At 41.1% G+C, this 21,723-nt stretch overlaps 1 protein-coding gene across 1 annotated transcript in view; it reads left to right on the top strand.

Annotated features, from left to right (window-relative positions):
• Positions 1–21,723, top strand: part of LOC117461051 (proprotein convertase subtilisin/kexin type 4-like) — a 249,012-nt gene that overhangs the window by 133,993 nt on the left and 93,296 nt on the right. Inside the window, exons 7-12 of the mRNA XM_071205815.1 lie at positions 7,396–7,433; positions 8,253–8,332; positions 9,611–9,699; positions 12,932–13,104; positions 14,009–14,224; positions 15,613–15,716. Of these exons, the coding sequence (XP_071061916.1) occupies positions 7,396–7,433; positions 8,253–8,332; positions 9,611–9,699; positions 12,932–13,104; positions 14,009–14,224; positions 15,613–15,716 (700 nt within the window). The remainder of the gene's footprint in view (positions 1–7,395; positions 7,434–8,252; positions 8,333–9,610; positions 9,700–12,931; positions 13,105–14,008; positions 14,225–15,612; positions 15,717–21,723) is intronic.

Here is a 21,723-nt window from a genome sequence, read left to right as displayed (position 1 = left end):
AAAGGGCTTTTGAACATTAAATCATGGAGACATGTCCCAGGAGAGGCACAAAGTACAAATATATGAACGCTGATAGTGAGCCCCTTTAAATGCCCTCTATACAGTATACCACCACACAGACAGTAGGTAGTATATATATTGAACACTATAGAGCAATTCAATAATAAAGAACAACCTGTTTTTAACTCCATGCATATACTTCAGTGCATTATAATGGTCGCTCACCTATGATTCATATGATACACCTGGTTTGTGCAGCATTTCAAATGTAGTGTTATATTTGTTGTAATAAGTTTACATCTAAAAAAGTGGAATGTTACATTAACATGCACATACATGGTTTCCCAGTATGTTCTTCCTTATCCTGCCCTCAGTCCCTCTTCTTTAATGTTTGTCTAAGTCTCATCTAGATGTACTGTCACTTAGTCCTGCTGCTCTGCCTGTTCCTTATTATCTCTTACTCTGTTTTCCCCTCTTTTTCACCTCACCCATCCCTCTAATTTCTCTGCTTTCTCTTCGTTATTTTCTTCCCTTTCTCTCCCTCCTCCTCTCTGTCATCTCCTCTCCTCTTCCCCTAACACACCCGGACACGACAGAACACCACGGATAGTTAATAATTCTCTAATTTCCGCTCTTCACGGCGCGTAGAAGGTGTCGCAGATAACCTGATTTATCAGACGGCTATTAGAATGTGAATCAGGGGCATTACAGCAATGGACATTAACGTGCACATTGTTTAAACAACGCCACGGGACTAATGGATTTCAAAATGAATTTGTCAACATGGTTCTCCGTGAATGTAATTAGTCAAATGAGAGCAGTGGAGGAGGCCAGAGGAGGAGTTGGGAAGCAGTTTAGTGGGAGGAAACAGGAGTCATATACATACACACCGCAACAGTGAGCTATCGGTGTAATGGATTAAGAATGTTAAATTGTCGTTTACGGAGACACGAGATTACCAATGGATTTGTCAACAACTGACACAAATTCAACCCTTTTTTCCCCAAGAGACTTAACTTTGTGAAAAATTAACAACGTATTAGACTAATGTGTGCAAACTGTATATCACAGGGGGAGTATCATTACATTCTTGGACTGATTTACCATTGTTGCATATTTTTTCATTTTAATTTGAAGGTGTTCATCATTACACTGAATACATTTAACAAGCAGAAGCAAAACAGAAGATTGAGTTAACAACCTAAATCAGTACATTGCTTTGAGGCACTTACACACATTACAAATATAACACACAAGCATTAGAGAGAATGGTCCATAGATTACAAGTACATTCATAATTACAAGGCGTTCTTTTATCCATAAATGTTCAAAAGGTTTTAAAGAATAAAAGCTAGTGTTTATACAATTTTGTTACAGTTAACTTATTCTATTAAAGAGGACATGCTATGCTCCTTTTCAGGTTCAAAAGTGTATCTCGAGCCGGTTTCTCAAACTTATCTACCCCACCTTTAATAATTAGAAAAGCACATGTATAGAACAGACCGTTGCCAAGGACAACGATGCATTTATGTACATCGCAAAATGTTGGGAAATCGTTCTTCCAACTTTGGTGTGACCATTGAGTCGTAATTTGATATATATATATATAATATAATATTTTTAATATTGTAGAAAATATAAGTCTTCAAATAGTAAATGTTTTATAATATTGGAAATACAATTACATAAAAAAAATGAAGGGCCAAAAATGGCAGGCTTTTACAAAATCTGATTCTGAAAGCAGCAAAGAAAGTTTGCAATCAGTGCATCTCTAGTTTTGAATCAATTTTGAGTAAGCTATTATTACAATTCCCCAAGTACATTTTATAATATGAGCTTCTTTGGCACAAACAGAATAGGGATTTGACACACCCATTCTGTTAGAAATGAGTATACTCTTTGCATACATCATAAAGTGTTATCGCTGCCGCTCACTGTCTTACGGCTCTACTTTATTTCTGCCCTCCTGGATCATTATCTGTGTATGTAGGCGGGCGGCACTTCACAGATGTGCACCGTTGCAAATTTCAAGTCCTGCTCACTGACTGACAGAAATTCAACATTACAGGTAACAGCTGAAAGCACACTGAACCCACACCACCGAGTAAAAAACGAAATACATTTCTCTAAAGTGGAGATCTCCATTGAAGGAAGCGTTTCTATGAACTGGAGTCCCAATGCACACACACTTCCTCTGCCACCTCCAGCTCAGTGTCTGGGTCCACCGCAGGAGGAGAGCTGGCCGCTGGGCAGAGGGGCAGCGGGGTGTGGGGGGGGGGGATGGTGGAGGCGTGCCGCTTGAATACTAATGTCCCACTTTAGAAGTCAACCTCTTCTCCATCCCCGCATACCCTCTGCTCCGTCCCTGTGTCCCTGCATCTTTTGCTCACCATCATTTCCCTTCTCTTTAATGCCTTTTGTATTACCTTCCGACCACTCTAAACAAAACATCTCTTTTCTTCCCTAAACTTCTCCTGCTTTGTGTCACTCTTTGTCGCTCATCAAACCATCTCTCCTCCCGAAGATCTCTCTCTTCACTTCTTAAACCCACAAAAACACACGGACACACACCCTCGACAAAGCCGGCTAATGACAGGCAAGTGTTCACTCCAGCCCTTCTTAAATACCGAGCTGATTAATGAGATGGAGGTGTAGGGCCAGGAAGTCTCACCCTCGGCGGGTGGTGATACACACCCCTGTCTCTCTGCAGCTCTCTCACACACACACGCATGCACACCTTTCCTTTGCTTTTTCACACTTGCAAGCCGTGTGCAGCTTCATTACAGAAAACTCTTCCCTCTATACCTTCTCCTACTTTCCTGCATTTAGAGGCAGCCTGTGGATTTCTGCTTTTTCTTTCTCTACTGTAACTCCTACAGAGGACAGCTAAACGGTGAGAGCCAGCCGGGGGCCCCTAGGTGTAGCGGGGGCCTTCTCTCAAGTGATGTGGGCTCATTGTCTCAGTGGCGGCTCAGGCACGACTCACCGTCAGCTCAAAATGGCCTCCGACACATCTTTGTGGCTGATTTGTGTGTGTTTGACCCTGAGGACCGGCGAGAATGCTGCGGGAGCAAAGGAGATAGAGTGCAGCTGCTGCCGCTGAATGCTGACACACATGCAGAGCAGCAAACACACACACGCACAATCACAATCTAGACTGGGTCAGCCAGGTTGAAAGCATTTGTATTCATGGAAGGTTTTGCATTGGCTCCACCACCTACAGTGTTTCATCTCACTGTAGGACGTGGCTTTCTACTTTCACTCTCAGAAGACCTTGAACTGTGTTGGAGTGTGTGTATGGCTGTATTTATGGCAGTATGGTGCTATATGAGTGAATGCACCTGAGTGAATGCATTTTTCCACACAGTTCATCCTTATAAATACTTGAAGGTGCAGTGTTTTGATGCTCAAATTGACCCTGTGACACACCACCTCTGGGCATACATGCTCCTGCTGAGCATGTTTCAACCCTGATCCGAATAACACATCTGTGCACTGCAGAGTACTATCTACAAGTGGAAGGATGCTCGAAAATTGAACCTGGCAGAGATATAATATTAAGGATATCAAACCAATTTAAACACTGTTTTTGACTAATTTTCTACCAAGATTATGCCCCCATCTTTGTACTGAGAGGCTATTAAGGTCCTAAAAAACGTTTGACTAAGTCCTGACTGAGAAAAAAATATAGATCTCATTGCGGCTTTCAAAATATAACAAAAAGATTGTTTAGGAAAACGTACTTTCAAGCAGGTCACCATGCAGATTTTTTCACTATGCTACAAATACTTTGAACTTTGATGGCATCAGTTCCAAAAACAAGACTTAAAACATTTTATTTATATACTTATATAGGCTACTATGAAATGATAATGTTATCATTTGACACTACACTTACTGATTTTCTTAATGTGTTGAATGTTTTTTGTTTCTATTTTAGATGTAATACCACTGAGTTTGAAATATGCCATATAAATAAACGTCCTAAATATGCATTTACATGATATGGATTTTCTCTTTGCTCGCCTGGAGGTTGGAATCAGAGCCATGCGGTGAAAACAGCTAGTTAAGTTTTGTTACTATGGTTACCTCCACTGCTAGCTTGCGCCGCTATAAACAGCTGTCATCTGCAGCTTAACTGTTTCTTGCCTATTATCACAGTGATCATTAAGACAACTCATCATTATAAATGGTAAAACAAACTCAGACGTGATAGTAGCAGTCACCCCTCCCCTCCCGTTTCTGCCTCTCCATTCCTTCTTCCTCCAACTATCATTTGCTCACTTGTAACTCGTTTGCTCCTGAGCAGCTTGACGGTAACATCCCCGAAGATGTTCCTATCACATATTTGCAGAATTGTTGGTGTTCATTTTTAAACGCTGAGGTGAAGTTCTGACACACACACACACACACACACACACACACACACACACACACACACACACACACACACACACACACACACACACACACACACACACACACACACACACACACACACACACACACACACACACACACACACACACACACACACACACACACAAACAACATTCGTGAGTGCACACTGAGGTTCCATTTCTTTCAAATTGAGTAGAAACAAATATGAAATCTTAATAAAGCAGACTCCTTTGCCTCCTCCAGATAAACAATTATTCTTGCGAAACAGCAGATATCCACACTGTTTGTAGAACTGCACTCATGTACTAAGGGGCTGTCAGACACACTGGGAAAGATTAGCTTCAGTCTCATATTCAGGTGTATTTATTTGTAAAGGTTGAAAGGTTCACCCTAACTGGTGATTACACTTTGATTAGACAAGTGGCATCAAGAGAATTGAAGGTTTGAGATTCCGACCTGAAGAAGACAAATATTGGAGCAAAAGAGAAGAGCAAAGGATATAAGAGAGTCTCCTGATTTCACTGATGATAAAGTTTGAATCATTTGAAGTATAACTAATCAGCATGAAGGGGGATTTTTAAAATATATCTGACATTTTATAAATATTTTATAAATCACTTGAGTTCCATATGAAGATATCATGTGCAGCATCACTCAGTACATATCTTTAAATCAAAACTATTCCAAAACCTGATAAGCATCCTTCCCCTGCATCCTGTGTGGTTATCCAGCTTGGCTCAGGCAAGGATACAAGTTGGCAAGAGATTATGTTATCCCTTGACAATAGGACATTTAAAATATCTTAAAACGCTAAACCACAGTTAATTTAAACGTAAAAAACAGTTTGAAAAAGGTATCTGAACTCGGAGCTGCATCTCAGTGCATGGAGACCCAGAGAAGTAGTCAAAAGCTGTTGGAAGAATGCAATTAAAATGCTTGTACATTTTTATATATATCCCAGGAAATAAAATAGGCCGCCATCGCTGTCGGAGAGACCCAGTGTTTGGTTTCTGGCATCCATTTCCTCCAATTACGGTAAAAATGTATAACAGAAGTGGATGTAGTCACCTCAACATCACCCTTGGGTTTGTAGACTTCTGGTGTGGAGGGTGGAGACTAGGAGTGAGGCCCTGTAATGCATGTACCATTAGCAGCTACCATGCTAGCTAGCTTAGTTAGCAAGATGCATCCGTAATTCCTATTGACTTTTCAACAGTGAAAGAAATGCTAAAAACTATTTTTACTAACCATAAATAAATAACAGTCAGCTCCTTAGAGTATCTTTAGGTACAACTTATTGCTGAAGAACAGCGTGGCAGAGACACTGCATCAAACGCCGACCTTGTGGTAGTAAAGCTGTGGTGGAGAGTTTTCACTGATAAGTGAGCCATAAAGCATACCCTGCTTTATCACCAGTTTTACTCAAAGACTTTAATCTAGTGGTTGAAACCATACACTCTTTTAAAATGTCACTGAGGTAATAAATCAAGAGAGAAGTAAGGACATTTTCTCATAGACTTCTATACATCATATTTCTCCTTGCAGCCAGTTAAGGCCCTGCTGGCCGTTTCAAAGAATGCTGGTTCACGACACTTTCTCATTGGTTTCACTTTTTAGACCGATGGTTTGCCAGTTGGAAAGATAAATACAATTGAAAGAGAGAAATATAATTCAAAACAAATTGTATGTAAAGTACTTAACAACAGGAAAATGAGGAAGTGTGTATGATGAAGACCCAAAGTGGTGTATGGGGGAGAGAATAAAGCATCAGTGGTTATGTAGAAGATGTAGTAGCTTGACCTGGCATGGCATGGCACAGCATGGTACGGCAAGGCAGGCTCCAATAAGGTTCACCCACCCAGAGCTCCATCCCGCCTGAGCTCCACACAATCAGGCCTCAACGGCAAAAACACACTGGAGGTTACCATGACAACCCGGAGGCACTGCCTGCGTGGGACAAAGGCTGGCAGGTCCTGTGTGTGTGTGTGTGTGTGTGTGTGTGTGTGTGTGTGTGTGTGTGTGTGTGTGTGTGTGTGTGTGTGTGTGTGCGTGCGTGCGTGCGTGCGTGCGTGCGTGCGTGCGTGCGTGCGTGTGTGTGTGTGTGTGTGTGTGTGTGTGTATGTGTGTGTGATTGAGAGAGAGAGTGAGTGATGTCTGGCATAGCGGGCGCGGCCCTCCTGGGGCCCTCATTCGTTTGTCTCTAGATGAGACCACAGGAGCCCTGATGGCGGAGGAGGAGGAGGAGGAGGAGGAGGAGGAGGAGGAGGAGGAGGAGGAGGAGGAGGAGGAGGAGGAGGAGGAGGTGGTGGTGGTTTGGGTGAGAAGAGGGGGTGAGAAAGGCAAGGGGGCAACAGAAAGAAAGGCACCTGATGTGGAAGAATAATAAGTGAAGAATAATAAGAAATAAAAATACCCAAAATTCATACACTCATACATTTTTTGGAAGGGATTATTCTGTGCCTGTGTGTTCGCTCACTCATCCATCAGTCATGTGCAATACGCTCTTGTCATACACTTCGATCTTGACAAACTGGATTTGAAAAATAGACTCCACCGTTACACTTTGGCAAATTAATTACTCCAATTAGTAGGGTACTCAACATTTCATAGTTTTAATAACCTGTCTACCACACTGCAAGTTCAAATGACTTGAAAAGCTCTTACATGCCTCAACAGAAAATATTAAAAACATTAAGTGCACTTACTGAACGGAAATATTAATATCTCTACATCTCTACGGTGGCCGACAGGTGCAAACACGTTACAACGGCCCAAAACATTTACATTAGGAGAAACGTGATAGAAAGTGAAGGTGCTTCTTCATTTGCGTGTGTTTTACAACGTTTGTTTATTTGAATTTGCATTGTTTTTTAAAGTGCAGCACGTTTTTCTAAATGCAAGTGTTGGAGCAAGTTTGCCCCTTTAGGCCACTGTCAGTGTCACTATCAAGATTGTAATTGTAATTTAAAACGTTTTCTTTGTTGTCTTTTTCAGGTGTGGATCACACAAACAAGGACCTAAGGAAAAACTTCGTAAGTAAACTTAAAATATAACAATTTATTTTTACAATAACGACTTTCACTCAAGATGTTATTTAAGCTAGGCAGTAAAACCTTATCTTATTATTCTAGTGATCTTGTTTACAGCAGATTTGCAGGATGGGTATGCAGTGTAAGTTCTGATTCAGCGGTTTTTATATTAGTTTTCCAAAATTACTGCTTGGTTACACAACCATGCTCGGATTTCAGTGGACCGAATTGTGTGTATTGACTTTCCCTTAAACTGCCCAACGTCTCTATTACTTAAAACACGAGACAATAAAACGTTCATACAGTGATGAAGCTGTTTTATTCTGTTAGGCTGGTGTTACGCTGGCGAGCCATAAAGCATATGTGGAGTGGCAGTGCTGTTTGTGCCTGACTTGTCATTTATAATCCTATAGGCAGTTTGAAGCACACAGGCCAACTTGTACTTTGTCAGAGCAGATTGTCTGGCATGGATAAGCCTGGCTGCAGAGAGATACATAATTGCTCTTGTACGGTATCCTGCCAAGACATCCTCCTCGCCTTATGCCTATATACACTGGCAATCAAGTCATTCAAACATGCTCTCACTTTTATGAGGCTCACATAAACCACACAGTCACAGTCACAGGCTTCCCCCTCAGTGACAGTGATTGCCGTCAGTCAGGAGAAAAATTGCCAGTATCGAGAGTTTTTTAAGGGAGTTTTTTAAGGGATTTTTAAGGGATTTCTTCATTTCCTGACAGGAAATGAAGAAATCCCCTGTCACTCTGTTTTGTTTTGTCGAGGGTTTCACCGTGTTCTATTTGTTTCCCGTCTGGATTACAGGAGGCCCTCGCCAGTTTCGACCTGGCTGCTTCACACGGCCTGTCTCATGATCCCATGCCAGTCAGGGATGAGGAGAATAGGTAAAGACAGTCAGTGAACTGACCATTTATCCTGTCTTGCCACAAAGACGCAAGACAACGTTTAAGAACTAGATTGTATAATCTGGTCTAATGTTAGTTGCGAACATGATACAAACTATGAAGAAATATGTTCATCAACAACCTTTTTAACTAACAAATCAAATCAAATCAAGTTTTATTTATATAGCACATTTATAAACGATTTTTGGTCGAGCCAAAGTGCTGGACATATAATAAAAATAGCCTACAGTAGAGACACTTTACAGCAAATACAACAGCACAGATTGTTCAGAATATCAGTATGACAATACGACACCCTCTGTCCTTAGACCCTCACATCGTACAAGGAAGAAAAATGGGAGAAACCTCAGGGAGAGCAACAGAGGAGGGATCCCTCTCCCAGGGCGGACAGACGTGCAATAGATGCCGTGTGTAAATCGAAGAGATAATACATTTTACAGCATATAGACCGAATGTTAGGAAATGCATGTGTCTGTAATAAGAAGATGAATCCACGAGGATGTCAGCTGATAACAAGATGATAATAAGATGGCATTGACGTCTTTAAAGACTAACTGTGGCTATGTCACCATTCAATATCGTTAGCAAAAAAGCAGTCACTAAAATGTTGTTAATTATAAACAATCTTTTCCAAAATCTCTTCTTATTTCTCGTTTCAAATAGTTTTTTTAATAATGCATATCCTTGTCCTTTGCTCTGCACGCTGTATCAGTACTACATTGCCACCATACAATAAGAACAGTCATAAAGACTTGCAGTAAGTTATTTACTTTAAAACTTGAGCTTATGCTTATTTTAAGGTTGATATGTGTATGTTGTGCCTCTACTGAGACATGTTTACATTCTTTAATGTTCATAAAGTGCTTTATTTCCCTCCTACATCAGGACACAAACCGCCAGACTAAGGGACAATTTCATCCCACATATTTTTATATTTATTGTTTTTTTTATTATTAAGTTTTTATATATGTTGTAAATTGGACTGTTGAGGAATTTGCAATCTTAGTTTTTCATAGATTACATAATTAGACCGTAGTGTATATATGTTAAGACAATACACCTTTGAATCTTGAATCTTCTGTAAGAACAAACAAATCAGCTGCAGAATGCTTTTTCTTGGTTTAAACGTGCTTGGTTTACTGTATGTCTGAACCAGTCATAAAATGTTCTGTATGTAATTGCCAGCTCAACACATCCAAAAACTCTGTACACATCTCTGCATACTCAGTGTCTAACATCTCATCCCTCATGTTGCAGTCATGGTACTCGCTGTGCAGGGGAAGTTGCCATGGAGGCCAATAACTCCTACTGCGGTGTGGGCATCGCCTTCAATGCCAGGATCGGAGGTGAGCAAACAACACAGCCAGCAAGACAGTGGGAGGCAGTGCATTGTGGGTGGATTGGCCACGGCTTTGACATGGCATTTTCAAAAATACTTGTTTAAGTAGTCCCAATTGTGTGATAATGCAAAAAAGAAAAATGCTTAACATGAACAATATTTTAAAAATCAAACAGATTTCTCTTTTTGCTTTATACGTTGATGCACAAATAATAAAGAAAATAAATAAGAAAATACAAAAGCATGAGACAGATTTGTAAATTAACTTTCCCTCAGAAAGCAAATAATGTGTTAAAATGTTTGGCATTGCATTGGAAATAATGTCAAAGCAAAGTGCTAGTGCCCTGTTTGTGGAGTTAATAGTCTTAATGTTAAAAACAACATATACTTTTGCTCTACTTTGAAAAAGATGCTCTGTAGCCACCTTATTCGTCATGATTAAATGGCCGTGCTTGAATCTCAATTGGGTTGGAAGAACGATAGACGCGTAAAAGCTATATATCGGTTTCAAAGTCTATAAGTTGAAATTTGATTTTAAGTGACCCTACATTGTGACCCTAGTGACCAAGTGACCTAGTGACCAAGTGACCCTATATTCTAAATAGAGTATGTGATATCCTACCATTTATTTCCTGTGTATGTATCCAATCCAATCCATTTTATTTCTATAGCACATTTAAAAACAACAGAGTTGAACAAAGTGCTGTACATCAACAACTGTATAAAAACATAGCATAAATACATGAAAAACCGACAGGACATGAAACAAATATAAAACACGAGACGATGAAACCGGATCAGAACTGAAAAACTCTCCTACATGACGTAAAAACAGTACAAAAGGCTAGTAAGATAAAAACCCAAATGTAAAAGCACAAGTGTCACCTGGCCTGTAAATGCTAGGGAAAAGAAGTGGGTTTTTAAACGAGATGTAAAAACAGGCAGAGTTGGAGCAAGTCTAACCTGGAGGGGCAATTTGTTCCATCATTTTGGAGCTGCAACAGCAAAGGCTCCGTCTCCTCGGTGCTTCAACCTCGATTTAGGGACGACCAGAAGGAGTCTGTCAGCAGACCTCAGTGACCGTGTGGGTGTGTATGGTTTTAAAAGATCTGCCAGGTACGGTGGGGCTAAACCGTTTAGGGCTTTGTTTGCGAACAGTAACATTTTTAATTGTATTCTAAAACTGACTGGTAGCCAGTGTAAAGAGGTGAGTACATGTATGGTTTTGGGTTCGTGTGACAGGCCCACTACACGGTGACTGGCTGCCATTGAGCCGTGCTGACCCTATTTAACAGCTCTTTTTTTGGTGGGAGCTCCAGTAATGGCTTTTTTAGTGTTGGCTGTAACATCGCCGATGGGATGACTGAACCGAACACACAAGATAGGCCATGTTTGTGTTGTGAAATCAAAGATTTGTATGTGATACTCTAAGAGGGCCATAAACCACAAGTTAATGAGGAGTACATGATGTGTTTGAGTAAGAAAATGTCCCGCAGCGATCTGATCTGAAGGCAGTGGCATTCACTTTGATCAGGATGTAGACATGGTGGAATCCCCTGGTTGAACTCTGACATTTGACCTCTGGGATCTTTAACCAGAGACTGAATCTACCAAAAAAGACAGTTTGTGAGGCAAGACCAGGAATCTCTTTCCAGAGTTAGTATGAATTTCCCCTTGCTGAGTCTATTCCATCCCGACTCCTAAACAGAGTCTGGCACACAGGAGATGAAGGGCCACGACCCAAATGAAAGATGCATGCTCATTGTGAGCCTTATCTCTCGGTATGCCTCTCTTTGGGAAAGGTACCTGAGAGCCTCAGTGCATTTCTATGCTTCTGTTAGATTTGATGTTGTTTTGAAAGGAGGCGCTAAATGAACGTGATGAATCATCTGAAGGAAAACTATTTAAGCCCGAATGAATCAGCTTGAATGGATGTATGTTTGTCACACAAAATATGCTGTATGTTCATTTAGAATACATTGTGATGAATGGCAAGCAGATTATAATAAGACAACTAGAAGAAGAGATATTTGTTCCTTTTGTTTTTACAATATTATCACAAGACAAACTTAAGAATCTCCTTCAGTGCAAAATCAAATGTACATTTCAAGTTTTATTTTTAAATTTGAACACTTCACAGTCATTCAAATGTACCCCATTGCTATGAAAGGTTTGTTAAAATGGCTATAATCTGTATTAGTATATTAATAATAGATCACAGGATGAGTATGAGTACATTTAGAGCGGCCCTATTATGCTTTTTGGGGTTTTCCCTTTCCTGTAGTCAGTGTGTTACTGTATATAGGTGTTTGTGCACATTGTGGTGACTCACAGTCACAATCCAGCAGAAAAATCTAAATCATTATCTCTAAATAATCAAATATAATCAGTTACGCTGACCCAGACCATCAAGCTTAAACATATATATCAAAAATCACCTAGTTTAAAATAACCCTTTATATATTCATGTTAACATCCAGCAGTGGAGTTAAAGGTAGGGTTTGAGAAACCGGCTCGAGATACACTTTTTGTTATATTCCATGGAATGCTCTTAACATCCCGATAGCAATGAATATCTGAAGTGCTTTGAAAAGAAATCCATAGAAAAATTTCATCTCTGGAAGCCGTAGTACTGTAAAAAGCACGACCAATCATCTGAGCCTGCCCGGCTAAAGTAACTGGATAGCCTACCTGCCTGTCAGCCTCCCATCGGGGCACAAACTGATCTCGTGCCCTCATTGGTCATGTGCGCGTTCGTGTGTGTTGGAGGAGGGGCTCTGTAAGGAAGTGGCAGATTTTCTCCGGTGGTGTATTTTCAAATTCTAGCGATCTCGAGCCGGTTTCTCAAACGTACATACCCCACCTTTAATGCATAATACATACAGTATAGCCATAAGAATCAGGCAATAATAGAGTACATACAGCGGGATCAGAACGAAGAAGACACACACATATAACAAGATGAATCAGACAGATACAATAGGCACTGAGAAAAGACGGTAGGAGACTCTACTGCACTCTGAGCCAGCTACTCGAAGAGGGCTTACAATGTGTGTGTGACGCCTTCTCGACTCAAGTATCGTGTCAACACTCTATAACTTTTAGTTGGCATATAACATTAGCTTTACAACTTCAAAACACAATCTCTGCGTCTGTTTTGCAGAAGCACCAGGATGCTAAATGCTCTTTCCGAACATATTTGAAAGGAATGTTTTTTGTGACCTTTTGGATCCGTCCAGGTATCCGCTTGTTGGCCGGTTCTGTCACCGATGCAATGGAGGCCACAGCCCTGACCTTCAACATGCACTTCATCGACATCTACGTCTGCAGCTGGGGCCCGCGGGACGACGGGGCCGAGATGGACGGCCCCCACAGCCTGACAGCGCGGGCCCTTCGGCAAGGAACTCACGAGGCACGGCTTTCATCTCCTCGTTCACACTGCTGTCTGTCAGACGGAGAGCAGAGCTTCACGCTGTCAGTTGGGCTGAGAGTGGAAGGAGAAAATGTCAAGTGTAGGGATTATAAAGAGGGATTTAAATACACACCTATAAGACTTTACAAAAAAAGTAGGCTACTGTCCTGCAGGTGTTTCAGACTAGAGAGGGATTTTAAATCATGATTATTAATCTGATTAAAATGTGGATATAAATTATCTTTTGACAAGTCTATGGGACTTCTCTCTAATTGCATGTGCTTGTAACGGCCCCTTTTATGCTTTTTGGGGGGTTCCCTTTCCTGTAGTGGGTTATATAGGTTTTTGTGCATGTAAATGGACTGCAAAGGCTCAAATTAAAAAAAAGTTCCCTCCAGAGGGAGTTGCTAGTTCTGATAATGTAAGTCTCTTTTTTACCTGTTTTCATCAACAGAAAAAAAAGGAACTTTAATTTTGGGTGTTTAGGTCAATTTACTTTAGATTCCATTTTCAATTTCTGCAATATGTGCTTGTGAATTCATTGAAATAAGATAATGTACGGCTCCCACTTTTAAAATCAATTCAGAAATCTCAGGAAAAAAACCAAAACTGAATATCATATCCTCCACCAACCAGTAGCCTACTATCCACAACAGTTTTTTGAATAAATAGGGTAAACAGTTAGCATCAATATCTTTTTTCCAACTAGAAAAATACTTTTTGTTTCATGTATTCCCTTTTAGTTTGAACTGCAGGTCCTATTTGTCCTCCCTATGTAAATATATACAGTGTGATATATTCATGTGTGACATTTGAAAGGCCCTGCTGACCGCTAGATGGAAACATTCTTTATGAATCCGCTTCGTGCTCTTTAACTCTGACGTCCCTCTGTTTGTGTTGTCAGGGCCGGGGTGGGAAGGGCAGCGTCTTTGTGTGGGCGGCAGGTAACGGTGGGATGCAGCGCGACCACTGCGGCGCCGACGGCTATGTTAACTCCATCTACACTATAGCCATTGGCGCTGTCACTCAAACGGGGAGGCCCGCCCACTTCGGCGAGCCCTGCCCCGGTGTGATGGCCGTTACTCTGACAGGGGCCAGCGTGGGAAGCCCCCTACCTATGGTTAGTGTGCATGTATCGCCTAACACATCTAAGAACAGTGTTTATCATTAATGAGTGTGTGTATGTGTGTGTGTGTGTGTGTGTGCCAGCAAACCTGCTCTTTGGCTCCTGTGAGCTGCGAGAAGCCTGTTAAAGAGCAGCGACTGGTGTGATATTTATAGAGGCCTGCCAAATGACCTAGGTGACCGCTGGGCACACACACACACACACACACACACACACACACACACACACACACACACACACACACACACACACACACACACACACACACACACACACACACACACACACACACACACACACACACACACTCACAGACACACAGAAGCAAACGAGTGTTAATTGGAGGTAAAGCGCGGCTGCAATGGCTGAGAGAAAAGAGAGAAGAAGGAGCCGAGGTGTTGATGGCAGAGGTAACAGTGAAGAACAGGAAGACACACAGCGCTAGGGCTACAGAAACAGAAAGGGCCATTTTTATCCTTTTGGTATCACCTCTGTCTTCTGTGATGTCTGCCCTTTTCAGCCTCACATTATGAGGTGGTCACACCAGACACATGTTGCTATTGTTTTATTTAAATGATCATAACTGTTTAATTGTAAAACATGTTATAATTGCTGATACAGCAGGTGCTACAGTGTGGGAACTCTGTTAAATTAATTTGTTTTCAGTAATGTACGAAATCTTTTTTCGAAACCTAAAGTTGGTCATGTTGCATTTTCCTTTGTTTTGTTTAAACTAACACTTTGCTTTAAGGTCATTCCTAGACTAAAATCATCACAACCACTTCCCTTTGTAAAAAAAAGACACTAATAGACCCATAATATTCACTCTGGGCAACAATACTGAAAATGTATTAAATATAAAAAAGTAAAGTATATGTGTTTTGAGCCCATGATGTACTGATGCAAGACCTTGTACATGCTTGTGTTCATATGTTCACATACATAGAAACACATGAATATAATACATGAATACTGTTATCCCTCCCCTACCTCTACTTCTATTGTTTGGTTGTGTTTTGAGTTTGAGCATTGAATTGCAATTTGATTGTTACGTGTCTCTTGGAAAATATATAATAAAATCTAAATGAGACAAAATGTTGTTTTGCAAGTGAAATTCAGTAGAAAATAAGTTCCCCTCATACATAAATGAGAAGACAGTTTCTAAATATAATTAGTTATTTCTTTTTTTTACTTTTTATATATATATATTTGTGGTTGACTTTAGTTTACAGCATCTGTCCAGGGACTACAGATACAAAAGAAACTCTTCGCTAACTGGTGTATTTACAGACATGTCTTTTAATGTTCACAGTTGTTTTGGAATGTCAGTTTTGGAGGCAGGTATGTGTACCCTCTAACCCGTGGTGTGTGTTGTCCTGCAGGTCACAGTGACCAGCGTAGAGGGCGGTTGTGTCACACACTTTCCAGGAACATCCAGCGCTGCTCCCATCGCTGCAGGGATCCTGGCTCTTGTGTTGGAAGTAAAGTGAGTGTGTATCCGCCCATCGCACTGCACACCAGTGATTCTACAACAATAAGTGGGATACCTTATTGATTTTTGTTGGGACTCAAGAACTCTTCAGTGCTGTCTATGCTCACTGCCTGAGAGGCTTCAGTCTCAAACCCTGTTGTGTTGACTTACTGTAGATCTGTTGGCCTGGTTGTGATGATTGATTGCTTCTATTTTATTTCAATAGTGCTGTCTTTACCTATTCTCATTTCTAAAAGCACACTCCCCATTTCCCCTGCTTTTTTTACAGAAAGGTTGTTGCTTTTTCCCAAGACAGCTTTGTTAGAAGTCATTTTCCCATCAGCCTTTTTCTGCCTTTAATATTTCTGCTTTGTTTGTTCTGGAAGCACATTTCCCGGGACTCTCTGTAAATCACTCAATTTCCATTAACTGTTGATTATTTTTGCGATTTTCAATTCATTGTTTTCCTCATTAGATGTTTCCCAGAGCCTTAGGAGACGTCTTGAAATTAGTCTTTTGTTGTATTCAAAAACTAATTAATTCACGCTTAAAATAGTCACAGAAATGCAGAAAATGACAAATAAAATGTTGTTTTTAAGAGTTGCTTCGGCGGGAAAGTGTTTTTTTCCTTTAATTTATAAACATTTTACAAAATAGCAAAAAGCAGGCTAAAAAAACTAAAATCATCCAGTTTTTTTTCAAGGTTTTTTTTAGGTTGACTGGCGCACTTTTTAGTACATAAAACTGTTATTTCCTCTTTTCATGAAATAGTGTGATGGTTTTCCGACCAACATTTTAGCATTACTGCTTACCAACATGAAACAACTCCTGCCTGAGAATTGAAGAATGGTATTTGCATTGACTTTGGCAGATTATCTCACAATGTTGTTAAAATGTGGGATACATATAAACCTTGCTGATGTGAGAGAGAATTTTGTATAAGTTTGCTCTACACATACTGACTTCGTCAATTGACTTGTCAAGCAACATAGAAATATAAACATCTCCTCCCCATCACTGCTTCTCTTTTGTTCCCTTAGTCCCTCCTTTGATGTAGATCATCTCTAGCTATACCCTTTCTTTCTGTGACTGTCTAAATCTGCAGATATATATCCTTCGCCCTTTTTTCTTCTCTCCCCTCCTTTGTCTCGACCGCCACTTCCTACCATTTCCCAAGCCCCCTTTTTTCCCCTTCATCCCTCTTAACTCGCCAGCTGTCGGTGTGGCCTCGGGCCTGGGTGTTTTGTGGCGGTATGAGCGGCGTCTACGCCTCCTTGGTGTTATGGATGGTACTGGAGGCCGGCTTTACTGCTCCAGCTGTCATGCCGCGGCGTCTCAGTCTCAGTCGCTTGGCTGTAAAATGGAGCGCGGGTCCCCTGGGCGAGGCGACTCCCAGGACATTACTGTTAAAGGCTTTGTCGTGACCCGCTGCTACTGACTAAACTATATATCACCTCTCCTGCTCACATCGGCAGCATTCTGCTCACGTCTTTATGGAGCCGGCTTCTCGCTCCCCGTCTGTATATTGCTGTTCTTCTCTGTTTCTCACACTTGCTCATTCTTGTGTCTCACTCTTCCTCCCCACATTCCACGCTAACACACTCACTCATATATACTGCCATACTCTCTCTCACTCATGTTTCCCATTCATCAGAAACAACCTGACTCATAGCATCCGCAAGCTTCCAAACATCTGTATATACAGACACGAGGGTTCCTTTATTACACATTGTGGGATTACAATTTGTAATGTGTCTGTCAATCACTCTGTTATTTTCACCTCTGTTTTCTGCCTGGTAAAACCAAATGGCGTTTAATTAACACGTCAGTAGTTATTTTGCATGTTATCACTACGGATATTTTCGGATTTACGTCTGTATTTACTGTGAGGATTGACTGGTGCACAAAGGAGTGCTTCAGTCTGACTTCGCGGGACCCTGTATTTCCAATTAGATGGTAGCAGTTCATATTAGGTGTTCAAACTGTTAATTACTGTTAAAAGTAATTAGCAGAGGTACAGTATATGTTTTTACCCAAGCCACAATCTTTTCTCAAACCTAGTATTTTGGTTTGAATTCATTACATTACATATTATTAAGCTGACGTTTTTTCCAAAGCATCGTACCTACGCTTCAATAGCTTAGAAATGCCTACGTGAGCAAATTGGAGTATCTTGCTCAAGGTCGCTGCAGGAGGTGGGATTGAGCTGCTGACCCCTGATTTGATGAGCTCTCTAAACTACAGCCATATTCATGTTTAAAACTGCCAACGTGCATCCTTAAACTCCGGATTATTTTGAATACTGAACATATGTACGTGACTAACTTTCAATAAATCAATCAATGTTTATTTATATAGCCCAATATCACAAATGTTACATTTGTCTAAGTGGTCCGCACAGTGTATACAGAATATCAGTATGACAATACGACACCCTCTGTCCTTAGACCCTCACATCGTACAAGGAAAAACTTCCGGAGAAACCCCACAGTTTAAAGCGAAAAATTGGAGAAACCTCAGGGAGAGCAACAGAGGAAGGATCCCTCTCCCAGGACGGACAGACGTGCAATAGATGCCGTGTGTAAATCGAAAAGATAATACATTTACAACATAGGTAGACCAAATGTTTGGAATTGCATGTGTGTATAATAAGAAGATGAATCCACGAGGATGTCAGCAATCTTGTGGGAGCCATCAGGGAAGTAGTATGGTGAGAGTCTGGCAGGACCGCAGAGACAGGTTCAGCCACGACTCGAAGTCCAGGACTTAGATCCAGTGCTCAGGATAGAGGATCCAGGACACACGACCACAGCAACAGGATTAGCCTCGACTCAGGATCCCGGCTTATTTATGGACACAAAAAAGAGATTTGGGGGAAGCTGGGTTAATCGGAACATGAGAGTACACAGGTACAAACAGACAGAAAGACGGAGTAAGATGCCCCCCCCCAACAGTCCAAGCCTATAGCAGCTAAACTAACGTGTATACATACATGCACTCCCTTAGGATAGGTTGAGGGAAAAGGGTAGCAAGTAAGACGTAAGGAACAGAGGTGAAGAGGCACACACAGGGAGAAAGGTCCCCATTGGAACCTGCATTGGTTAGAGGTAAGGAGTAGGTCTGTGGCTACGTTCCACACTCCCCGGCCGGGCTAGGCGTTCTCTGCAACCTGTTACCCTCTAATACAGGGGTGGGGAACCTCCGGCCCCCGGGCCGTATACGGCCCGCGAGGCCATTTGATGCGGCCCTCGAGGTAATTTATAAACACACGCAAAAAATTAAAGAAATCTAGACCGCAAAATAATTAAACAAGAGAGTGACTGTTTTTCCTGGCCGAGGTCAGAGTCCTTGAACACAACACACGCTTAACGTGTCATCACGTGGTATATGTCTCGTCTGACAGGGGTGCAGTTCTGCCGGAGAGCACCAGAACGCCGCTCCAGCATTTCCAAAAATTGCAGTATCCATAAGGAGCCGTACACATGCCGCAGCTTTTGCGTGTCTGTGTCTTTAGTTGTAAGCCCAGTGGCGATCTGTTCATCCATCACACTGATCATACAGTCAATAACTTGACTGTTATTAGCATCTGGTTAGCTAGCTATGCTAACGAATATAAGAAGCTTTTTCTACAACCAGTGAGGTAAAGGCACATCTTTATATGATCATTATAGTTATACAAAAACAAGAGAATAAAGGAAAAACTGGTATAAAATACTATATAACAGTAAAAAAAGTTGTTAAATAAACAAGAATAGAGTTTAAAAGGGAAGTGATTTGTAAAATATCCATAAAGAAAAAGAAAATCTGCTTACAGTTCGGTGTTGAGAGATGTATCCCTAGATCTCCTAATGTTGCTCTCACACCAGATTGATGCTTTTAACATCAACATTTAAAAATATATATTCCCGGGGGAGCATGCCCCCTAGAGGAGGTTAGGTTCCTCCCCCCCCCCCCACACTTAAATCATGTTCACATGGATAGGAAACTAGATACATTTGCACACATCTTGTGTCCACATCCTTGTGTTTTGGTGGTCATGCCACAACCATGCACATGGTTTATGTTTATTAAGGATCCCCATTAGCTTTTGCTCTTGACAAAAGCTACTCTTCCTGGGGTCCAAACAATACAACAATAATACAACAACATTCAAGACATAATTCCTGACATCATTAACAACATCACCAATATCATCAACAATTTCCAACATCATCAACAATCTCATCCACTTTCAATATCAATCTCAGTCTCAGCCAAGGATGGTACATGGTAAGAGTCATGGTAAAATGTCTGGATTAAGAGGTTGCTTTTTCTTTGCAAATCATGAAAGAAAGGCCAAATGAATGGGCTGTGATTTTAGTATTTTTAAGCAGAGGTCAATAATTTGTACGGCCCTCGGAGGATGTTGTAAAAATTGAAATGGCCCTTGAGAGGAAAAAGGTTCCCCACCCCTGCTCTAATAGAACCTCAAGAGGTCAGAGAGGGGAAATGTTTTGGATAAAGTTTTGAATATAAGATCTAAGTTTTTAGGATTTAAGTGAAAGAGTAAGAACTCAAATGTATAGGTGAAGAGGCACAGCGTATCTACGTCAATGCACTCTTATTAGATTATTTTATTTTATCACTATAAGCTTTATCAAAAAGAAAGGTCTTAAGCGTACTCTTAAAAACGGATAGGCTGTCTGCCGCCCGAACACAAACTGGAAGCTGATTCCACAAATGTGGAGCTTGATAAGAAAAGGCTCTGGCTCCCATTGTACTTTTAGAGACTCTAGGAACAACCAACAACCCTGCATTCTTGGAACGCAATGCCCTAGTAGGACAGTAGGGTATAATGAGTTCTTGAAGGTAAGATGGCGCCTGCCCATTAAGGGCTTTGTAGGCGAGAAGAAGAATTTTAAATTATATCCTGTGTTCTATAGGGAGCCAGTGTAAGGCAGCCAGAACAGGAGTAATGTGGTCCCTTTTCCTAACTCTAGTTAGTACACGTGCTGCAGCATTTTGAATCAGCTGAAGCGACTTAAATAAAATAAAATAAAATCAAGTTTTATTTATATAGCACATTTATAAATGATTTTTGGTCGAGCCAAAGTGCTGTACATATAATAAAATTAGCCTACAGTAGAGACACTTTACAGCAAATACAACAACACAGATTGTTCAGAATATCAGTATGAGAAAAACGACACCCTCTGTCCTTAGACCCTCACATCGTACAAGGAAAAACTTCCAGAGAAAACCCACAGTTTAAGGGAAAAAATGTGAGAAACCTCAGGGAGAGCAACAGAGGAGGGATCCCTCTCCCAGGACGGACAGACGTATAATAGATGCCGTGTGTAAATCGAAGAGATAATACATTTTACAGCATATAGACCGAATGTTAGGAAATGAATGTGTCTGTAATAAGAAGATGAATCCACGAGGATGTCAGCTACAATCCTGAGGAAGCTATCAGGGAAGCAGCATGACGAGACCCAAGGCAGGACCGCAGAGACAGGTTCAGCCACGACCCGAAACGTCCACGACTTAATCCAGAACTCAGGATAGAAGATCCAAGACACAGGACTACAGCAAGAGGATCAGCCTCGACTCCGGATCCCGGCGTAGATATAGATACAAAACAAGAAAAAAGATTTGGCTGGGTTAATCGGAACAAGAGAATACACAGACACAGACAGAGAGGGAAAAGGTCATTGGATAAAAGTTATTCTTGATAACCCTCTAGAAAGATCTCATGAACTTCCCCACTCAATCTATCAAGACCCGAGCAGGTCTATTAGAAGTCCAAGGTAAAAGCACAGGCCGGCGCATATGGCTCATGGAATCCCTCACCATATGAACTCTGACCCCTCAAGTGTACAAGTGAAGAGACACCATGTGTCAGCTCCTTTTTAGAATAGTATTTCTTCTCTTCTCAGAGAAACAAGGGTATGAAAAGAATAGCCAGAAACAGAGGAAGAGAGGCAGAACGTGACTACGTAAATGCACTCTCCTAAATATTAAACGAGTAAGAGGTGAAGAA

Source organism: Pseudochaenichthys georgianus, chromosome 16 (assembly GCF_902827115.2).
Source record: "Pseudochaenichthys georgianus chromosome 16, fPseGeo1.2, whole genome shotgun sequence".
NCBI lineage: Eukaryota > Metazoa > Chordata > Actinopteri > Perciformes > Channichthyidae > Pseudochaenichthys > Pseudochaenichthys georgianus.
The sequence above is the reverse complement of the archived record's forward strand: the minus strand, read 5'-3'. Positions and strand labels throughout refer to the sequence as shown.